The 23,023-nt window shown below is 43.3% G+C and overlaps 1 protein-coding gene across 3 annotated transcripts in view; it reads right to left on the reverse strand.

The window, feature by feature from the left end:
* The window catches only part of CAP2 (cyclase associated actin cytoskeleton regulatory protein 2), a 92,549-nt gene that overhangs the window by 55,840 nt on the left and 13,686 nt on the right, over nucleotides 1–23,023 (reverse strand). For 2 of the 3 annotated variants that reach the window (XM_026660272.2, XM_026660263.2), the window contains exons 2-3: nucleotides 22,678–22,802; nucleotides 18,683–18,783 (exon numbers count right to left, since the gene is read on the reverse strand). In XM_026660272.2, the coding sequence (XP_026516057.1) occupies nucleotides 18,683–18,783; nucleotides 22,678–22,801 (225 nt within the window). In that variant the 5' untranslated portion in view covers nucleotide 22,802. Of the gene's footprint in view, nucleotides 1–18,682; nucleotides 18,784–22,232; nucleotides 22,369–22,677; nucleotides 22,803–23,023 lie in introns of those variants that run through there. The other variant, XM_026660281.2, reaches the window with a different exon arrangement.

Here is a 23,023-nt window from a genome sequence, read left to right on the forward strand (position 1 = left end):
GTTCTCAGCAGAGGGTCCTTGATTAAGGAATTCACTTCTCTCCCTTATCCAGCCAAGTAAGGCTTTGTCTTCTCTAGAGAATTTTACTGTTCAAAAAACGTTTAGTTCCCCTAGCAGACTTGTAAAATATCTCATGTCCACATACAAAAGTGCTCCGAATGGTTAAACTTCCATTTTGGATTAAATTTCCTGTTAGCCAGTCTAAACTACTGCATTGTTTTAGTGCCAGTGTAGATGGAGACCACTGCCCTAATCATAGTGGTTCAAACCACTCTCCCACAGTGCACCCTCATGATGGGGTCTAAATTAGCTGTTACCACTCAAGAAAGAGATCTTGGAGTCATCATAGATAGTTCTCTGAAAGTAGGTTGACCAGATGTCCCGTTTTTATAGGGACAGTCCCATTTTTGGGACTTTTTCTTATATAGGCGCCTATTATCCCCCACTCCCTGTCCCATTTTTTCAGTTGCTATCTGGTCACCCTATCTGAAAGCATCCGCTCAATGTGAACCAGCAGTCAAAAAAACTAACAGAATGTTAGGAGCCATTAGGAAAGTGATAGATAATAAGACAGTAAATATCACAATACCACTATATAAATCCCTGGTACACCCACACTTTGAATACTGCATGCAGTTCTGCGTGCAGTTACTCCATCTCAAAAATATATATACAGCTCTACCTCGATATAACGCTGTCCTCGGGAGCCAAAATATCTTACCGCGTTATAGGTGAAACCGTGTTATATTGAACTTGCTTTGATCCACCGGAGTGCGCAGCCCCGCCCTCCCGGAGCACTGCTTTACCGCGTTATATCCGAATTCGTGTTATATCGGGTCGCGTTATATCGAGGTAGCAGTGTATTAGAATTGGAAAAAGTACAGAGAGAGGCAACAAAAATTATTAGGGGTTTGGAACAGATTCCCTATGAGGAGAGATTAAGAAGACTGGGACTGTCTGAAAAGAGACGGCTAAGGGGAGATGTGACAGAAGTCTACACAATCATGAATGGCGTGGAAAAAGTGAATAAGGAAGTGTTATTTACCCCTTCACATAACACAAGAACCAAGGGTCACCCGATGAAATTAATAGGCAGCAGGTTTAAAACAAACAAAAGGAAGTACTTCTTCACATAATGCAAAGACAACCTGTGGAACTCATTGCCCCTAAGCCTCTGACTGCCAGAGGCTGGGACTAGATGACAGGGGATGGATCACTCAATAATTGCTCTATTCTGTTCATTCACTCTGAAGAATCTGGCACCAGCCACTGTCAGAAGACAGAATACTGGACCAATGGTCTGATCCGGCATGGCCTTTCTTACGTTTGTCCACCACTGGCTTTTTGACATCTCCCTGAATGCACTGCTCTAGTAGTGGTGCCAGGAACTCTGGGAGTGATGCCTAGGGAGTATGCTGCAATTGAACTGGTTAGAATAGTGCTAGTTTGGACACTGGGCAAAGCTTCATTGGTTCAGAATGTGAACTGACAGGGTCACGCTGAGCCATCTGTGCTTGAACCAATTCAGTTATGAACAGTTCAGTTCTGTAGTGCAGACATGGCCCTAGGGAATGGTAAGTCCATCCTTTCTTTCAGGCTTTGGGGGGTGGTGGTGGTGGTAATTCACTTTGTTTTGGGGCAATGTTTGTTCTTTATTATCTTTGCAAACTATAAATTCTGTATTTGTATACATTTCATACCTGCACCTTGAGTTTGGGAATATGAGTGCTGTAGGCTGGTGGGCTGTTCCAGCAGCCAAGAAAGGGAAGCAAACTCCATGCCCCAGTCCCTGCATGGTAGATAGTTTATAACAAAGGAGATAAACAACACAAAATAACAACTCAGCTGAAAAATGCTGCTCACCATCCCCAGGCTTTTTCTGCCTCAACCAGCCAAGGAGAAAGAGGCCACAGTCTTCTTCCCCTATGACCCAGTTTTTTCTTCCTTATATATCCTGTCCGGCCAGGGATAGCAATGATCCTGTCATAGGATGACTGGCCCCGTCAAGAGGGAATGGGTACAGTTCACCTGTGATTAATTAGCTGCCTTTCAATGGGGCCTCAGAGAGAATACCTGGCCTCTATAAAGAGCCTTGCAGTAGTTAGGACAGTGAATGCGTGGCTGTACATGTGTACTGGTGGAAGCTCTCTGGGAGAGCTGCATGGAGCTTTCCAGAGTCCCCTGGTGAGGGAAGCAGTAGAGAGCTACTGGGGAAAAGGATCAGGGAATTACGCTGGAGCCTGCTCTCCTGTACAAGGTACAGGGTCCTGGGGAAGGACTAGGAGTTTAAGCCCAGGCGAGGGAGGGCAGACACTGATTGCATGGGCGTTCTGTTTAGGCCCAGGATGTCTGGATGCTATTTATTCAGCTTTGTCATTTGGGGCCTTGACAGAGGTGGATTAAGATTTATTGGGGCCCTGGGCACAAATAACATTGCCCCCCCACACACACCACACCATGGAGCCCTGTCCCCTGCTCCTCCCCTTCACCCCATGGCCCTGCCTCCTGGCCTGGCCAGAAGCTGGGCTGTGGTAAGAGCTGCCCAGGGAGCCTGGTCTGCTATGGGGAGCCCTGGACAGCGCACCCTGGGAGGCCGGGACATGGGCTGGGGGCCACTCTCAGGCACCCCGGCTCCTCGCCCAGGGCAGGTGGAGGGTCCGGGGTTCTCCACAGCTGCCCAGGCTCCTTGGGCAGCTTTTATTACAGTCTAGGGTGACCATACATCTTATTTTGGCCAGGACAGTCCCCTTTTTAAGCCCTGCCCTGGACGTCCTGACTTTTTTGGCAAAACTGGGCATTTGTCCATCATCGGTTGGCAAGAGCAAATGGGATAAATGCCCAGCTTTGCCAAAAAGGGACTTGGGGCGGGAGCAGCTCCCTGCAGGGGGAGGGGAGAGAGGGACTTGTGGGGGCCCCTAGAAGGGAAGGTCTGTATACAAATACAGGGAGCAAAGGAGCAGTGTGTATATATGTTTAAAAGAGAGAGGAAATTTTGGCTGTCTAAAAGGCCCATTCAAATAGGGAAGGAATGACAAGTGGCAAACACTTGGCTGGGGGAACAGTGGGGCAATTGATTGCTGTCAAGTCTTGCGGTGGTGAGAAACAAGGAGTCCAAACCCTCCCAAAACAATTCAAATGGCCTGTGCCTCTGTTCACTAGGGAGAATGGGAAAACCAGAGCCAAAAGGCTCAACTCTTTCCTGGGCCCCTAACACCCAGGTCCTCTCTTACAGTTCTTGACTGCAAAATGTCCCTTGCACAATAGCAATCTGCAGATCTCTCCACCTCCAGTCTCCTCAACTTCTACAATGAAATTTTAAGTTGTCCATACAAAAATCTGCAACGCATCGATAAATGACAACTCTAGAGCAGCAAACAAAATAAATAAAATTTAATTATGAAAATAAATGGCCCGGGGGATCCTTACGTAATTAAGATTCATGTTCACTTAAGTACTTTTTTAAAAAATACCCTCTATTTTTCAATTTGTTTGAAAATGCTGCAGAATTTAAGTTTGCTCTTTAAGTTCAGCACCATGCATGCTGCAGGAGCCTGGTTACAGGATTTAGATTCATCTCACTGCAGAGTACAAGGGCGCAGATCCTCACCTCGTGTAAACTGTTGTAGTTCAGTTTAAGCCAATGAAGGTATGACAATTTACACCAGCTCAGGATCTGACCCATGAGGCTTATTTACTGAGGTAATATTTTGGTTGATATATTCAAAATTAATTCTCAACCTTGCAGAAGTTTGTGCTCTGAAAGTCACATTATACAATGTATAATTTCTGATGATCATAAAACTGAACCTGATGGCAACAACTAGAGTCACTTACAGTGCTTCCCCACACAGTACAAGAGATTGCTTCACTACTAATATACACTATCCTGCCATTCTAGTCCTCAGTTTTTCCTAACTAAAGAAAGTCTGTCTATCATGGCAAGTAATATGAGTTCTGTAATGTGGATAAGGGCAAATAGCTATTTCATTCGTGACCCACCTATGATTTGACACCAAGATTCCTGAGGTGAAATGCTAATGCTATAAAATAGTGACCACCAAGAATAGCATGTGATTTTCCAAGCAGAAATCATTTAACAAAGTGACTTTGAAGGAATAACCTCCGGACCCCATGTCAAAGGTTATAGGGAGCAAACATGACACCAGTGTGATTTGTTTGGAATCATTCCTGAGGATAGCAGGTAGAAAAGGATGGATGGACAGATGCATCACAGCCTGCAAATACATCAAGAGAGCAGCATAGACAGCATCTTGGGAAAGGTTATGTCTCTCTTCCTTCTGACTGGATGTTGTGGGCTAGAATGGCAGCCAGTTCAGTGAAAGGGGAATAAAGGGAGGAAAAAAACTACCACTACCCCAACAGGTCAATATGGAATGGAAACTGCTGTACCCAATGCCTTCTTATTTCCCACAAATATTCAAATAGTTTAGTATATAACATTACAGGGACCCAAATTCCATCCCCACATGCAAGCATGCAGTTCCCGCTGAAGTGAATGAAAATCATGTGCACGCAGGGGACAGATTAAAAGCAAGTCGTTAAAAAAAACCATTCAGCCCCAGTTCCAAGCAGCTCAAAGACTTTAAGCAGAAGGAATGAGCATCATTAACTCCAGTTCACTTCCCCATGGAAACCTGAGTGCAGACTTCTATTTTTTCTTTTGAGGGCCTGATTGTCCTGTATTAGGGAATTACTCATGTAGGGGATTGAAAACCCGATGAGCTTTTCCTCATAATGTTTATGTGGTATCCTTCCCAGGGGCTGGGCTTACCTCCGCAGAATGAACAGGGGCATGGACCCCAAAATTAGCAGATCACCTGAGATCCACAGAGATCTCAGAGAAACCAAAGGGTCTAGAGTCATTCGCACAGAGACCCTGTGCTCTGCACTGGTTCATTCTTCCGGTCTACTCCATGCTGATTAGGCCTCAACTGGAGTATTGTGTCTAGTTCTGGGCAACACATTTCAGGAAAGATGTGGACAAATTGGAGAAAGTCCAGAGAAGAGCAACAAAAATGATTTAAGGTCTAGAAAACATGACCTGTGAGGAAGGAAGACTGAAAAAATTGGGTTTGTTTAGTCTGGAGAAGAGAAGACTGAGAGGGGACATGATAACAGTTTTCAAGTACATAAAAGGTGTTACAAGGAGGAGGGAGAAAAAATTATTCTCCGTAACCTCTGAGGATAGGATAAGAAGCAATGGGCTTAAATTGCAGCAAGGGAGGTTTAGGTTGGACATTAGGAAAAACTTCCTAACTGTTGGTGGTTAAGTACTGGAATAAATTGCCTATGGTGGTTGTGAAATCTCCATCATTGGAGATTTTTAAGAGCAGGTTAGACAAACACCTGTCAGGAATGGTCTAGATAATACTTAGTTCTGCCATGAGCGCAGGGGACTGGACTAGATGGCCTCTTGAGATCCCTTCCAGTTCTACGATTCTATGGCTCTCATCATTTCCTGACAGGTTAGCTTCCACAAGAACTGTGCTGCTATGTAATCCCTCACCAGCCACTACCGCAGAAACCTTTCTAAGAGAAGATTCCAACCCATAGAGGAGAAACTCAGGAGGGGTAATGCTGATGTGAAGAGCAGCCATTCCTCTGTTCTATGTGCTCCCACCTCCAGCCTGCTCCCTTCCGACACATTCAGGCCAACTCCCTGTAGCCTGGGATTAAGCCAGGGTACAATGTGCAACTATCACAAACAACAAGTTCTTTATTAAGGTGGCTACTTAGAGTTAATTAAGAAGATGAAATTGGTGAAGTGCACACGGAAACTTTGAGCTTTAGTTAATATATACAAATATAATTGAAATAACAGAAAAATCAATGCACATAAGAATAAGTACAGTAAAGTGGTTTCCTACATAGTTTATATTTACAATCTTACATTGTGCACACTTACAACCTTATGGAGGAGACCATTAGAAACAAAGATGGAAGAAACCATCATTGGAGCTCTCCACAAGAGGATGGTGCTGGGCCAGGCTTCCTACCCTGTTACCGCATATGATCATCCTGGTGTCCCAGCTATGGATAAGTTTGACAACCTTTCCTACACCTTTTTCAATTCCCCCACCACATATATCCAGGACCATATCTCATTAAGACTCAGACCCTTATGCATATTTGGTATTCCAGTTGACCCTAATTACATTTCAGACAGTTAACCCAACCATTTGTGTCAGTCCCTTTTCCAATAGTTTCGATATAGCAATGCCATTAGCTCTTATTGCAAAAAGCCCCTAAAATGCTATCATATATTCTTTTGTAGTTTACCTGTTTGCTATACAATACATTGCTCCCTATCACAAGATACATATTGCTAAATTTCATGACCTTCTGGAAAGCACATAATACCGACTTCTACTAGGCTTCACTCTAAGTCTCTAACACTAAATGCTTAAAATCTATAGCCAAGTCTATTTTTAGTACATATATTTTAGTTCTTCTACTTGCTGTTACAGTAACCTCCATTATGACTTCCAGAAGCATCCTTAGCAAATAGATATTTCACCCAAACCTATAGACCCTCCAAGATGAGGTCAACAGTCAACACTCCCGTGGAGGGGCTTCAATGAGTTTTGGAGGCAGGTGGGGAATGATATGCAATAGCAGTGGCACTTCCTCCTCTGCTTCCCAGATCAATTGGTTTCTCTGAAATGCAATATTAGATGATTTGCAGACACTTGTATTTGTACTTTAACATGTCTTTGTGAGAAGACTTAGTCAAAAGAAGTTCTGTGAACTTCAGCTATTATGTGTGTAAAGTTGAAAGGTTACAGCATTCTTTGAGGTTTCTCTTCGTAAATATTCTTTTTGCTACCTTCACTGGGCTTCCTGATGTCCAAAGGCCCAACTGAAAGACAACACACAGGGGATGAGGTTTTCTCTATTTAATCACAAATCTGTCAAAATGCCTCAGTACAAAGAATAGATAATTGCTCATTTTTTCTCGTTTGTATTATCTTCAGAAAGAAATCCACGAGAAATGAATTCTTACGTTGTTCAGTCATGTGTATGTTATATTTTCTATATACCTAGGTCTAGATTCTGACACCCTTACCCAACTTTCTCTGTGAGTTGTCCTATTGAAATCAGTGATACCATTCAAAGTGAGTAATGGTGTCAGAATCCTGGCTCCTTTGTATTTGATTTCCATTTATATGGTTTTGGAAGACTCCCAGGCCAAAATTTACAAACATAGGTGTTTAAAGTTAAGGCATTTAAAACTATATTTAGGTACCTTCTGCTAAAGAGTGGCCTGACTTTCAGAGGTGCTGTGTACCCAGGGTTCTCATTGACTTGGAGTTGCGGGTGCTCAGGATCTCTGAAAAGCACTAAAGCTGGCCAGTTATCTAGGGCCAGGTCGACACTACAAACTTACTTAGGTATAACTACATCGCTCGAGGTGTGAAAAATCTACACCCCTGAGCAACATAGTTATATTGATCTTAACACCCCTGTGTAGATAGCACTATGTTGGTGGGAGAGCTTCTCTCGACATAGCTACCGCCTCTCACAGAGGTGGAGTTTTTAAGTCAATGGGAGAGCTCTCTCCCGTCAGCTTAGAGCAGGGGTCGGCAACCTTTCAGAAGTGGTGTGCCAAGTCTTCATTTATTCACTCTGATTTACGGTTTCGTGTGCCAGTAATACATTTTAACGTTTTTAGAAGGTCTCTTTCTATAAGTCTATAATATATAACTAAACTATTGTTGTATGTAAAGTAAATAAGGTTTTTAAAATGTTTAAGAAGCTTAATTTAAAATTAAATTAAAATGCAGAGCCCCCCGGACCGTTAGCCAGGACCGAGCAGTGTGAGTGCCACTGAAAATGAGCTCGCGTGCCGCCTTTGGCATGCGTGCCATATGTTGCCTACCCCTGGCGTAGAGTGTCTTCACCAGAAGTGCTACAGCAGTGTAGCTGCATCAATGCAGCTGTGCCAATGCAAGTTTGTAGTGTAGACCAGCCCTAGGTATTTAAATATGAATGTAGGGTCTACTTTTAGGCATCATGTTTGAATATTTTGGGCTCTGATTTAATTTTCAGTATCGATTGCAAAGAAAGGTATTAAATATGCAGTTTTGCAACCACCCTTGGTCTCTGTTAAACAGGTATTTTATAAGAATAAGCTCATGAGACTAAATTCTGTCCTCAGTTATACCAGATGTAAATTCAAAGTAACTCCATTGAATTAAATTGATTTATTCCAGGTTCACAGTGATATAACTGAGAGCAGAATTTGGCCTAAAGTCATTCTTTAAATAGGAGCTATAAAAAGTTTTCAGACTTAACTACTGACTTCAAGACCCTGCACCAATCTATTTTACTGCACCTCCAGGAGTTGGGGAGAAATGTGAAATTAAATTTGTAAATAACTAAATAAATTCTGGCATTACCCAATGGTGTTTTTGTGTGTATGTGTGCATAGTTCAGATTGATTATGAAGTGACATAGTTTAGTTTATTTTTTTTTTATTTTTTTTTTTTTTATTTATGGAGATATCCTATCTCCTAGAACTGGAAGGGACCTTGAAAGGTCATCGAGTCCAGCCCCCTGCCTTCACTAGCAGGACCAAGTACTGATTTTGCCCCAGATCCCTAAGTGGTCCCCTCAAGGATTGAACTCATAACCCTGGGTTTAGCAGGCCAATGCTCAAACCACTGAACTATCCCTCCCCGCCCCAAATATAGAGTTAATATGGAGATATACTTATCTCATAGAACTGCCTTTACTAGCAGGGCCAAATATTGATTTTGCCCCAGAGCCCTAAGTGGCCCTCTCAAGGCTTAAACTCACAACCCTGGGCTTAGCAAGCCAATGCTTAAACCACTGAGCTAGCCTTAGTCTGTTGTCTAGTTATGATGTCATATGATAACAGAAGTTAGCAACAACAGGATTGTTCCACACAAATTAACTCTCCGGCATTCATGAAACTGGACATACTGATAATATGCTTCAATCTGAACAAAGAGAGGCAAAAGCACATTTACAACACCAGTCGCTCCCCCCTCCTGCAACATCACTCCCAGCTTATTTAAAACAACATTCAAACTGCACATCAGTTTCTCTTGTGCCTTGTTAATGCTCATTATTCACTGAACTCCTTTTTTCTAGAAACTGACTGAAGAGCCAGATTCTGAACTCATTGTTTGCATATCTGCTGACTGCAATGAATAACCCCCAGTTTCCAAACCCAGCATTTCTAGGCGATTCAAACAGTTGCAGCCACCAACTACAAAAAAAAGGGGGGGGAAGGGGAGAGAGGAGTTATGCAGGGCAGTGAGGGCACGTGGTTCCTGGAGAAAATGAGATTGAAAATTAATGAAAAAGCTTGTTCACAGCCTGTAAACAAATAACTTCAATCAAACATAAGAGAGGGGAACCACTGTTTAGCATCAGAGGAAAAGCTGTAAAAATGGACACTGAGGGGTATATTATTCTCAACTTGAAAAACTGGGCTCAGTACTGTAGCACTACAGCTCTGAGATGAAAAAATAATAATACATTCTCCTTCATTGTGAGAGAAATTAAAACCACGGGACAGATTCAATGGTGCAAGAAGTGGTCAACTATAGCTTGATGCGGGGAGCTCGCCCTGATGGGGAGGGCAGGTAATACTGATTCTGCCATTCTCCCTCAGATTTTCTGCTGGATCAGGGCAGCTTCTATTTTGGTGAGGACTCCACAGGAGTCTGCTAGCACTGTGACAGGCACAGAACTCCCATCCTAGAAGGATGGATGGCTATGGTGGCTTTAACCCACCTTTGCACTCTCCCAATCTTGGGCTGTCTGGGGCTGAAGAGGTCCCCAGCATAAGTTAGCCTTGGGGCTGTCTAAGGTATGGCCTTTCAGGACTTATTATTATTTATTTTACCATAGCTCCTAGGAGCCCTAGTCATGGACAAGGACCCCACTACGCTAGGCGCTGTACAAACACAGGGAAAAAAAGATGCCCCAAGGAATTTATAATCTAAGTATAAGACAAGAAACAAGCAATAGGTACATACAGACAGATAGAGGAGTGCAAGGAAACAATGAGACAGTATTGGTCAGCATGATATGCAGTGGTCTCAGAACACGAAGCAGCCTCACCATTGTCAATTTTTTTTGACAGGCATCACAGCAAAGGAGAGCTTTAAGGAGGATTGCCCTACTGCAGTGGCTCCCAAACTATGGGCCGTGACCTCTAGTGGGGTCGCTCCGTTAGCAATCCTGAGTGCGCAGGATTGTAAAATGGAATCCTCCGTACAGCATGACCTCGTATGTATGGTGTATGCGAGATCAGACTCCATGGTGGACACCATTGGTGCGTAGAACAAAATGGCATCCTCCATGCAGCCTGATCTTGCACCTACAAGGTGATGCTGTTCAAGGACACGGTTTTAAAATGGCATCCTTCAGACTGTCTGGGGTCATAGGAAACAATACATCTGAAAATGGGGTCATGCAGGGAAAAGGTTTGGGAACCGTTGTCTAATGGCTGTGAACCTCCAAAGTCTGCCTGCTGCAGTGCCACCCCTGACAAGCCGTGTCCAGGGGCCCCAGCCAATTTGGGGGCCCTGGAAAATGGTCACCCCGCCCCAGGAGACATCTGCTGTGGGGCGGCAGAAACCCGGAGCCCTGGCAAGGCGGGGGAAGCCCCCATGCCCCAATCCCACTCTCTGGCAGAAGCACGAGGCGGTGGGGGAAGCCCCAGCGCCCAGACTCCAGCAGATACCATAGGGCGGACGGGGCAGGGGAAGCCCCAACACCCTGACCCTAATCCCCGACAGAAGAAGCGCCCAGCACCCAGACCCTGGCTGCAGCCCCGGGATGGAGGAGCTCTGACTCCCTGCCACAGCCTCAGGGCTGGGGGAGTTCTCACTTCCCACTGCGGCCCCAGGGCCGTGGCGGGGGAACAGAGTTCTCCAGTCTTGGGGCCACAGTGGGGGGTGGCAGAAAGGAACAAACAGGGGCCGCAGTGGGTGGGGCAGAATGGTGTGGGGCCAGGGGCGGGGCCACAAGCAGAAGGAGCGGAACGGGGGCGGGACCATTGGGAGGGCCCCCCCACTTGCTCTGGCCAGGGCCCCACAAAACCTTAATCTGCCTCTGTCTGAACCTTCCCTATTTTGTCAATATCCATTTTGAGATAAGGATCCCACAATATCCAGTGCTGAACAAACACAGAAGAAGACACTGTCCCTACCCTGAGAGGCTTACAGTCTAAGGTCATGATCCTGCAAACGCTTATGCATGTGTTTAACCTTACTGCCTCCCTCAAACAGTCCCAGTGGTTTCAGTGGGACAATGTAAATGCTTAAGCATGTGTGTAAATTTATGCAGAATCCAAGCCTAAGGAAGCAGGTTGTTGTATAGAATTGTTGATAGATTGACTATTTTTGTCTTTGGGTTCTTAATGTTCTGACTTGACTTAAATGCCATCTGGAGCACTCCCAGTAGAATTCCCCCCCCCCTTAAAATTTACAGGTGCATGCTTCTGGTGCCAGCAATGCACAGCTAGGCATGCTGGGCACCATTTCCCAAGATTTTAAGCAGTGTCTGTTGGACTTTTTTACTCCTCCTTTTTAAGATAAAACTGGCATTACTGCAACATTAAGGTAACCCTTCCAACAAAGAACCCAATCCAATTTGCTATTAAAATCAACAGAAAGATTCTGATTGACTTCCATGGGAGCTGTTTCCAAGCAATCAAAAGTCAGGAAATTCCAAATGTTAATGTTGGTATTGCATTGGGAACTTTGAGAATTTCTGGATTTTTTTAATATTTAATTTTTTTCAATCAACATTACATTAAGACTATTTTTTATTTAATTTTCTCTTTATTTTATGAAAGTGTATTTTGGATATTTTAAAAATATTTTTGCTTCATTATTTTTTCTTTTGCTCTGTTGTTTCCCTACCCTAAAAACGGTTCTATCTAGTGTTTGCTTTCAAAAGCTGAGAGACAGCCCCGCTGCATGCTTCTCATTGGGCAGACTGACATCATTCTCTACTTTGAGTCCTGACTCAACTGTTAGCACAATGCCTGAAACCACACAGCCTGTGGGCACAGCAAGATCAACATGAGAGTACACATGTGCATTCTGCTGCCCTGTAAGCACATTGCCTTGTTAATGAGGAATCAGCCAAATAATAGGTTTGATAGTGCATGGTTAAATTAGGCAATATAAATTGTAACAGTGTTTTCTGCCCATCATAGAGAGGAGATCCTGTTGAAAAATCATGACCATGAAAGTCCATTGTCTACTTCTACACATCTCCCTATAAAGGACAGATGATTTGAGTACAGGGAGTGTGTTATCTTTCAGTAAAATGCTTGTCATGAACAGATGTAGATTATTACTTATTTTGTTTATAGTAGTTACCAACATGAAGAAAAAGAAAGTTACCTTATCTTAGTCTAATTATTATTAATGATTTGGAAACTTGATCAGTTCCACGTGTGCTGTGTTTGGTCCATTTGCAAATGGTGGGGCAAGATTCCCAATATCAAAATCCTGAATCGTTGTCAGATGTCTGGCATTCAAAGCATGCTCATAAACGCTCAGCTGCGTTAGTCTGGGCATCTCGTTCTATTGTCAACTTGAGAATACTTAGGGCCATATTTTATGATCATCTAATGCAAGGTACCTGTTCTCATGGTGGCCAATAGAAATGATATAAAGACACACTGAAGTCAAACGTGAAAGTATATCAGGTTGATTCCAACAACTGGGAAGCAACAGCCCACAACAGAGCAAGATGGCTGCAGATATGTCATGCCACCATTAACTGCTTTGAAGCAAGGCGCATTAATACCTTCTGTGAAAAATGCGAACAGCACAAAGCAAGGATACAACAACCTGCAAAGATCATGGACAATCTTGTCTGTCTCCCACATAACTATGTTTCTCGCATTAGTCGCTGGGAGAGAGGGGGAGGAGTTGATTGGCAGGGCTACCGGCAGACAGGAGGTGCTGGGGGTAAAGGGAGAGCTGGCTGCTAGTGCGTGCTGAGCACCCACTAATTTTTTCCATGGGTGCTCCAGCCCTGGAGTAGTGCTTAGCGGCCTCTATTGAGATTGGGGACCCATTGTGCTAAGTGCTGTGTATATGCACAGCAAGAGAGAGTCCCTGCCTGAATTATCTAAAATCTAAATAGAGAAAGTATGTGGGGGAGAAGGATTATTATCCCCATTTTACAGATGAGGAACAGAGATTAAGGCCCAGATCCTCAAAGGTATGTAGGCACCTAACTCCCATTTATTTTTATTGGGAGTTAGGCACCTAAATACCTTTGAGAATCTGGGCCTAAGTGACTTACCCAAGGTCACATAAAAAATCTGTGTCAGAGCTAGGAACTGCACCCAGATCTTCTAAGTCCCAGGCCAGTGTCTTAACTACAAGACCTTCCTAGAACATAAGAACGGCTACACGGGATCAGACCAATGGTCAATCTAGCCCAGTATCCTGTCTTCCGACGGTGGCCAATGCCAGGTGCTTCAGAGGGAATGAACAGAACAGACCGTCATCGAGTGATCCATCCCATCGTTCACTCCTAGCTTCTGGAAGTCAAAGGCTAGGGACACCTAGGGCATGGGGTTGCATCACTGACTATCTTGGCTAACTGCCATTGACGGACCTATCCTCCATGAACTTATCTAATTCTTTTTTGAATACCATTATAGTTTTGGCCTTCACAACACCCCCTGGCAACAAGTTTCACAGGCTGACTCTGTGTTGTGTGAAGAAGTACTTCCTTTTGTTTGTTTTAAACCTTCTGTCTATTAATTTCATTGGATGACCCCTAGTTCTTGTGTGATGTGGAGTAAATAACACTTCCTGATTCATCTTCTCCAGGCCATTCATGATTTTATAGACCTTGGATATGTATCCCCTTCATCGTCTCTTTTCCAAGCTGGACAGTTCCAGTCTTTGTAATCTCTCCTCATACGGAAACTGTTCCATATCCATAATCATTTTTGTTGCCCTTCTCTGTACTTTTTCCAATTCTAATAGATCTTTTTTGAGATGAGGCAACCAGAACTGCATGCAATATTCAAGATGTGGGAGTACCGTGGATTTATATAGAGGCATTATAATATTTTCTGTCTTATTATTTATCCTTTTCCTAACAGTTCCTAACATTGATAGCTTTTTTGGCTGCCACTGCACATGAAGTGGATGTTTTCAGAGGACTATCCATAATGACTTCAAGACCTTTCTTCTCAAGAAACTACATAGAAACCCAATTTAAATGTCACACACAATATACAGGGGGGTTGATTAATTTCTGCTCGTGTATGTATGTATAAAAATCACCTCATCCCCTCCCCTGCGTGCCAGCACTGACAGCTTCATCCCAGGGGTACTGCCAAGGGAAGGCAGCTTTGAAGGACAGCCAGGGCTCCATAGGAGCCCTACAAGCAGAGGCTGCTCAAAGGATTGGCTAAATCAGCACAGCCTGTGGGCATAGTCCATGCCTCTTCCGGGATGGCTCCAGGACCCCTGCTGGAGTGGGGGGGGGGGGGGAGGAGGGAGGAGGAAGTGTCTTGAGACACTGCAGCCGCTTTTCAGATACACTTTGTGCCACCAGGGACTGCAGACTGTTTCTCTGGCAGAAACAATAGAACCTGGAAGTGAAGAGAGACCAGTAACCTTTTCCTCTATGGACTAAATAAGTTGGAATGTGAGGAAAGGGAACTATGATTAGAGTTAACCAGATACTGTATTCAAAGAATTGGTTAACACGTATCATACAATGTGTTTGACAAGGAGGCTGTAATTCTTTTCCATCATGTGTCCTACAAAATATTGTCATATGCCAATCTTACGGTATGCACACCTTACCTCAGAAGACTTCTCTACTTGTATGTTCTATTCTTATCATTACATTGTACATCTTATCTTGTACATCATTATTCTAACTTGCTTGAGCCAAAGCATCCCGTAGCCTGGGATATCAGACTCCCACATAACCAACATAAACTGACTCCTACTGAACACTTGACAAAGCCACGTCCTCGGCCCCTTTGTACTGCTTGACCAGTCTCCTCAATGTAACAGAATCACTAGGTAGAATAGATCTGGCATAGCTGGCTCTTTGTCACCCTCATCACAGTCCTGGGAGGAGGGGATATGGCCAGGCAAAAGGGGATATAGCTGATGCACCTCTGCTCCGGCTATCTGTAGCTGCTGGAATATCTCCACAGGTGCAATTTAAACCAGGAGGCCACCTTTGCACTCCCCTGATTCCTTGGATCTTTTCATCCTTGGACTCAAGTTAGAGCAGCCTCACTATGTCAGGGGCTCTGAGAGGCATGGATTAAATACCCAGATAGACAGTTACAGTAGTTTTGTGGCCAATATGCATCACCACAGGAGCAGAGCAAGGCCAAAGATCTGGCCATAAACGTTTAATATAGCTTGTTTTCAAGAGGCTATACAAAAATCCTAGCTTTTGGTTTTTAATGTGGTTAGCTATTTTAATGCAGTTGACCTCCCAAAATAATCATCACTAGACATGCTATAGTTTGAATTCAAAACCATTCTACTACTAATTGGCTTGGGTCTACGCCGAACTCTTCTTTAGTGAACTAATCTTTCTGAAATCCACTGCGCTGTTATGTTCAGCATGGCTTACAAAAGCTAGGTATCAGTCCTCTTTTTTATTCTGTTCTCTTTCCAAAGACTAGCATACAGTAAGCTCAGAAAAACACAGGAGTGGGGCACTGCAGCGGACATTAGATGTAGCTGTACTCTTCCTTTCATCAGAAACACAAACCACACCGTTCTTACAGCAATCAGCAAGAAATGCATCACGTTAAATCGCTTATTTCTTTAGCATAATATACCATCCCCTATGAGCTCTCTCTCATATTACCATCCTGATCAATCAGGTATGTGAGGTTTTCTAGGCAACAGGTGTTTTTTGAAACAAAATACAACCTTTCCTTCAGCTCATTATGTGAAAGAGACAGCAGCTGCAAGCATAATGCTTAGGACACATGGTCTATAAGACACCCAGAAGAAAAACACTCCTCGTTCTGCTTGTTAAGGTAAAGCACAGATGTTGTTGCAGCAGCAAGTAGAAACATAAGGCAACTATGGTCTGCGTTTCATGTTGTAAATTCAGAGACTAAAATTTCAGAATATTTTAATAGGTTACAAACAGAATCCCATTTTCTTTATATGATAGAAACTTGATAATAGTTTCTGTAGCTCTGAACAAACACTCTTTATTATTATTGTATTTGTATTCCAGTAGCACGCACAATATGCCAGGACTGCCCACACATTCAGGAAGATTAAATCTTTTCATTTAAGTATGCTTTTAAGTGGACTAAATTGTGTATGTCAAATGGTGGCCAGATTAGAGTGGATTTACTCAATTAGCAGAGTTCTGTGGCTGGATTTGCAGTGTACCCATTACCATAGAGGAGATTTGGGATTCCATATGTAAATTAGCCCATGTCATTGTTTTGTTTGTTTGTTAGGATGCAATACTAAGTCTTCCTATTTATCATGGGGTTTTATACTGCTGCCCATCAATTGCAACAGTGAAGTTCATAGTGAACTTCATGGTGGCTCTGGCACGTCTCTATTTTTGAGGTCAAATCTCTGCTTAGGGCCTGGTTTTTGTTTTTAAAAATATTTTATTATTATTTTATAATTTGTATTCCCATAGCACCTAGGAGTCCCCTCTCTTTTTTTCTCGTTTTGTTTTATTTTTTGCTGGTAGGGGCTTCAGGCTAGAAGTGTTGGGAGTGTCATTCTTATGATAGGAAGACTTTTTCGAAGAGCAAAGTTTTGCAGCAATTTCTAAAGACAATCAGACTCTGGATCCACCTGATCTCCTGACCCATTCCAATATGCTAGAGCTTCCTGACCGAGGCACTCTAACCCTATTGGACAATAATGTATAAAACCATACAAGAGACCCAGTTCAGAGAGCAACCTCAGAACTCTTGTTCCTCGAGCAGACTGGCTGTAAAGGTCTTTTGAAGGTGATGCTCTCAGCCGGTAGGGTGAGGGTAAAGTAGATACCCTTGCTTTGCAAACTCAGTGGAAGCTGCATGTTTTCCTTGCTGCAGGGTTTGTGGGGTAGAGTAGCAGCAGCAATGAATTAGGCAAGGATTAATTCATACGGGGAAAGGCATGGACACACAGCTCTATTGAGATGAGGGAAAATTCCTGATACTCTTTCACCCCCAACTCAGATCAGCTAACTGACTTTGAGCGATGAACCCCCCATTTGCATGTAGCTTTATGACATTACCAGGACAGACAGGATGTTGCAAGCTGTGATCAGATGAATCCATCCTTTGTCCCTCTGTCACAGAAAATACAGTATACTCCTGATTATCCAAACAACATGGGGGACACAGATTTTATCTCAGATAATCGAGGGCAGGAGCCATTCAGTCATTCGGCAGCAGGGTGGTCTCCCCCAGGGCCGGGAGCTCCCTGCACTGCCATGGACCGGGTGACACTTGATCCCTGCAGGTGCAAGGTGAGGGAGGGAGGCTGCGGTCTTGGTGGGGCACAGCAGAGATCCCCATACAGGACTCTGCTCTGCCCTGCCAGGACCGCAGCCTTCCTTGTACCTTGCGCCTACAGGGCTCGGGTGTCACTGGCCCTGCAGCTGCACAGGGAGCCCTCTGCAGTGCTGCTCACTCACTCCCATGACAGCAGGGCTGCAGAGGGCTCCCCTCACTCCCATGAGCAGCATGCCGGGGGGCTCCTCCTCCTGCTCCTCCTCACAGTCGTGGCCAGGAGTCTCTGTGCTGTTATCAGAACCTCCTCATTATCCGAATCCCTTCCTTGTTCCTCAGCATGAGATACATGCTACAAAGAGTTATGTATCTCATGCTGGGGGACCAGGAGGGATTAAGATAATGTGGAGGTTCGGATAATAGGGTTCAGATAAATGGGAGTATATTGTCACTGAATTTTAGAAAAGACAGTTAAAAAAAATTAAAACCCAGATCACAAAAGGGAGGTGTCAGCACATAACATGACCACATTCAATGTGAACTAACTTTGTCTTTATAAAAATTCCTTGTTACAAAATTTATTGCAAAAGAAAAAAGAAACAGGCATAGATATAAAAATTGGGAAGATTAAAAACAATTTAATAATTTAAAACAAAATAGGCAAAAGTCCTGAAAATAAAGAAAGTAGATGAGGAATAAAAGAAAAAAAAAAAAGAAAAAACTTAAGATCCAGAACCGAGTTGTGCACATTAATACCCTCTGTACTCATGTGATCTTACTGGTGCTGGATCCTCCTTACTTCATATTGCTTTTTACTCATTTGTTGCACCTTGTCTTTAATTAGGCGCCAATCCTGCAAATATTCATGCTCTTGCTGAACTGTATGCAATGGGACTACTCATATTGTGTATGCTAAGGCATATGTGTAAGGTTTTTTTTTTTCTACATTAGTGCCTTGGATTGTAAACTCTTTGGGAAAGGGACTGTATCATATTTTGTGTTCATTCAACCACTAGCACAATGCGGTTCTATCTGATAGAGATCTCTGGGAACTACTACTACTAATAATTAAAGCAACAGCAATGAGAATTCCATAGCCCTCTCCACAATCAAGACTGGTAGAGGAGGTTTTGTGTATTTAGAGACAACCATAGTTATATTGGGGGGAAATGGGAAAACACTCACATGTATCTTCACATCACCTTCAAGGATCTTGCTATTCCTGAGAAACTCAGCCACACTCCCATTTAACAGTCTGTCAAAGGCTTCTACGTACGGTGCTACACCTTTGGGAGAAAGGCATTTCATTACAACCGGTTCATAAAGTGAGTAATTTGTAATACTGTCCTTTGCTGCTGGAGGGAAAAATACTGTAGAAATGGGAAAAAATTGTTGTAATATTTTGCCATATTCACTGACTTGTAAAATCAGTAAAAATTAATGCATAACCATTATTTCCAGCTACAACCAAACAATATTGCTCCCAGCGGAACCTGGCTAGCCCCCTGAAAATAATGTAATCTATTCTACTGTATGTGGCTAGCTGCCTTTGTGCTAAAATAACAGGTGCTAAAATAAATATTCTTCAATATTGCAAAGTCAGAATGGCCAGGTAAGCATGATTTAGACCTTTTTATTGACACAGTGCTATTAATATACATAAAACAAGTGTCATCCTCCTAAAGGAATCTGTACTGAACCACTGCTATGTTTATTCCACACACCCATTCCTGAAGCTTTATAAATTGTTTGGCAGACATTAAAAAACAATAAGTCAATTTCTAGGAAGATGGGGCTTCAATATGGCAATAGTGCAATTCTACAATATGAGGAAACCAGTTCCTAAGCGATCAGTATCAGCACAGCATTGGAATCTCCTTGTTTCATTGTCTGAGTTTGCAAAACTGCAAATTCCATTAATGATAAAAGCTTCTCCAGTCTCTGGAAAAAATCTAACTTTACTGAGGCTAGGTCTACACTACAGTGGGGGGGTCGACCTAAGATACGCAACTTCAGCTACGTGAATAGCGTAGCTGAAGTTGTGTATTTTAGGTCGACTTACCTGGCTGTGAGGACAGCGGCAAGTCGACCGCTGCTGCGCCGCCGTCGACTCCGCTGCCGCCTCTTGCCACGGTGGATTTCCGGAGTCGACGGCAGAGCGATCAGGGATCGATTTTATCGCGTCTTCACTAGACGCGATAAGTCGATCCCCAATAGACTGATTGCTACCCGCCGATCCGGCGGGTAGTGAAGACGTGCCCTAAATCATTAATCTCAATGACTATGTGACCTTTAACATACCAAGCGGATGAGTACAAGCACGATTTTTCATATAGAGTATACTACTGTATCCTGATACAATGGATTCTATTTAAACTGGACGTGGATTGTCTTGACTATTGGGAAACCCAGGTAAGAATCAGTTTCTTACACCAAACTGGCTTTCTGAATAGCCTTATATATCATTTAAGCCAGAGAAAGTAATCTTTTCTTGGATATTTTCCAGTCCCTTTTTCGCTCCCTGATATGCCGTCTATATATCCTCTCTATGGAGATATATCCTCTCTATGGCCCTCATCCAGCACATGTGTAAATTTAAGCCACTCAAGTGCTTTGCAGAATCAGGGTCAAAATTCTCCCCTTCCTTTCTCCCTGAGCTTCCCCTCTACTTGGTAAAAAGTAAAGCCTGTTCTGAAGGGACACCAGGCTTTGCCCAATGCTGTCTTAACCAGTTGGCACTGCACTACTGCAGAACCCTGATTAATAACCCTGAAAGCTCTTTTTGCAGTAACAGCATTTTGGCCCTTTGACAGAAAACACTAGCTTTGACAATGAGGACTTGGAATTGCCTGTGTTTAGCGTTCTGTGCTTAAGCTGCTTGATGGAATGCCTAGGCTGTCCTGTTCTCCTTATGTCACTTACTTTTCCTCTCACCTTTAATTCTAAGGAATTTCTGGGCTTTCATCCATTTGAAATGTTTACGTGTAAGTTTCTTGTGGGACGTACCGCACAAAGTTTTTTATGGTGGAGAAGAAAATGTTTTCCAAAGCCCATTTATATTCTTTGTAAAAATCCATGCCAGTCTCCAAGACTCTCATTTTAAGCTTTTATTTTGGAGCACAGAGACTCAAAGAGCAGCCCATCAAGTGCACTAACACTGTAGAAAGTCAGAACACAGCTATACCTATTTTTAGGAAGCAAAGCTGCTGATTTCTGAGACCATATCCTAGAGTTTGCTGTGGACCTCTCTGTAATTCAGAAACTGCATGTTTTTCCTGCAAGCCTGCCACCATGATCTTCAGGACCAAAATGTGTACTCTCCTCCCCCAGGCCATGTATGATAAAAATATTAACCAACTAAGATGGAATACAATATACATTCAAGCCTAACTGATCACACATATATTCTGAAGTAACAATGGTAAATTATTTGGGTCATTGCTATGAAAGAACACATACTCTTTTACATGAGTTCCTGTTTTAAAGAAAATAAAGACTTTTCAGGAACACTCATGTCTTCTGCTAATTAGCCTATAAAACAGGTGCAGCTGTAAAGCTCTGACTATTGAGCGATAACGTGGCTTAAAACATGGTATGCCCAGAGCCTCCATCTTTGAGGGACACCGTTAAGGAAAGTGGTGTGAATAAATACAGACGGGGAACTCTATGTGTCATGTTACTGAGCCACATTCATCCCCAGTGAGGAACTTGTGCCACCATGTTTAGCCATAGAGACTATTTGGAATGTGAGAACCTGCCCTGAAACATACCACCACAGGCATATAACTTATAGCTGTGCTCATGGCACTACACACATAACAATGGCCTAAAATGAACACTATTGCTAGAACTGATACATCTCTCCAAACTCATGGATTGCTTGAGTGTGACACTGCACATGATGTGGGCTATATGCACTCTGCCAGCACAGCCTAGGTTCTGGGCTCACATCTGTGGTAATTGCCTGTGGCAGGAGTGCCATACAGGGAACATCATGTAGCCCCTGCTCCTCCAGGAAACTTGGGACTGACAGATGCAGCATCCAGAACAGGCAGGGCCAGACCAGCTGGGAGATGTGTTGATTTACAACCTCTCATAGACAGGCTTTGCTCGTTGAGTTCCTGCGCAGCCCAGCCAGGATTTAAAAGCAGCACTTTCCCCAGTGGTGAATCCTCCATCTGATGTAGCTGGCCCCATAGGCACAGGGTTGTGCAAATGTAATGGGTAGAAGTGGCTTTGCAATTAAAATAATTAGAACAGGGACCTTAGTAACAATGGCTCCAATCCTGCAGTGAGCTTTCTGTGGATGCAGGGGTCTTCCCCTCATGGAGCTCATTGCAGGATTGGAGCCTATGTTTTGAAAATACATAGTTCTTAATAGTTACTTATTTTCCCAGCTTCTGTGTGGGTCATGTGTTCTTGTCTGACTATTCGCTCATGCAGTTTTGCTTAACCTGGAAATGTCAAAGACAACCAAAAGTCTAACTTAAGATCTGCACAATGTGAGTAAGTATGGCTTGGCAACATGGTACAGACAAGAGTGGGTAGATTGGGATCCTAGCCTTCCTTCCTCTGTTTGGAGGGCTTTGGAGATGCACTTCTGGGGGCAGAGGATGAAAGAGAGTGTCAAATAAGGCCAATGCTGCGATGGTGGCAGCAATTAGTGAGCAAATGCTTATGAACAAGTTCAGCTGTGATTAAGGGGATCAAGCTATTCAATGCAGTGTTTCCGCACAGTGAAATTCAATTCAGGAGCTGGAAAATAAATCCTGATTGCTGATTTCTTCAGTAAAATGTATGTTCTGACTTTTCAGGAACACTCATGTCTTCTGCTAATTAGCCTCAGCAGACATTTTCAACTGGTGAGTGCTCTGTAACAATATAAACAGTACAACAGAAAGAGCAATAAAGCTTGAAATATGGACTATATATTTAAGACTAGTTCAAATCTTGAATTTTCTAGGGCATGCTAATGTATGATTAAGAGTAAGATTAAGGTTGCCTCCTGACATTTTCCAACTGAGTCTACAAAAAGAAAAAAATTGCTTTCTGCTAATGTGCAGCTCTCAAGGGGCTGGGATTGTTCTTTCTCTCTTGGAACAAAAAACATGCTCCACTTACAGGCTATATATCTGACATTCCAAAAAAAGGCATGCAGTTCTTGAAAGAGCCACTCATACCTCCATTGACTCCGTTTACAGCTCCACACTCCATTCCAGTGGATCTGTGTGAATCTGAAAACAATGATTCAAGTCGAATTACAGCTTTTTCCAGCCTCTCCATCAACACCTGTGTCTCCGCCATTCTGAAAGACAAAAGCAATGTTAGACATTTGCATATGAGCACGGTTTTACAGCACTATCATTCTTCTGTAGTTTTTGGTGATTTTAACTTTCATCAATTTCTAGGCTAAGGACAGGTTTACTGATCTCCCTTATAAAAATGACTTAGCTTAGGGTTACCATATTTAACAAATAAAAAAAGAGGACCCTCCATGGGGCCCTGGCCCCGCCCATTTCCCACCCC

The sequence above is a fragment of the Terrapene carolina genome, unplaced genomic scaffold (genome assembly GCF_002925995.2).
Source record: "Terrapene carolina triunguis isolate 2854851 unplaced genomic scaffold, T_m_triunguis-2.0 Scaffold58, whole genome shotgun sequence".
Taxonomy (NCBI): domain Eukaryota; kingdom Metazoa; phylum Chordata; order Testudines; family Emydidae; genus Terrapene; species Terrapene triunguis.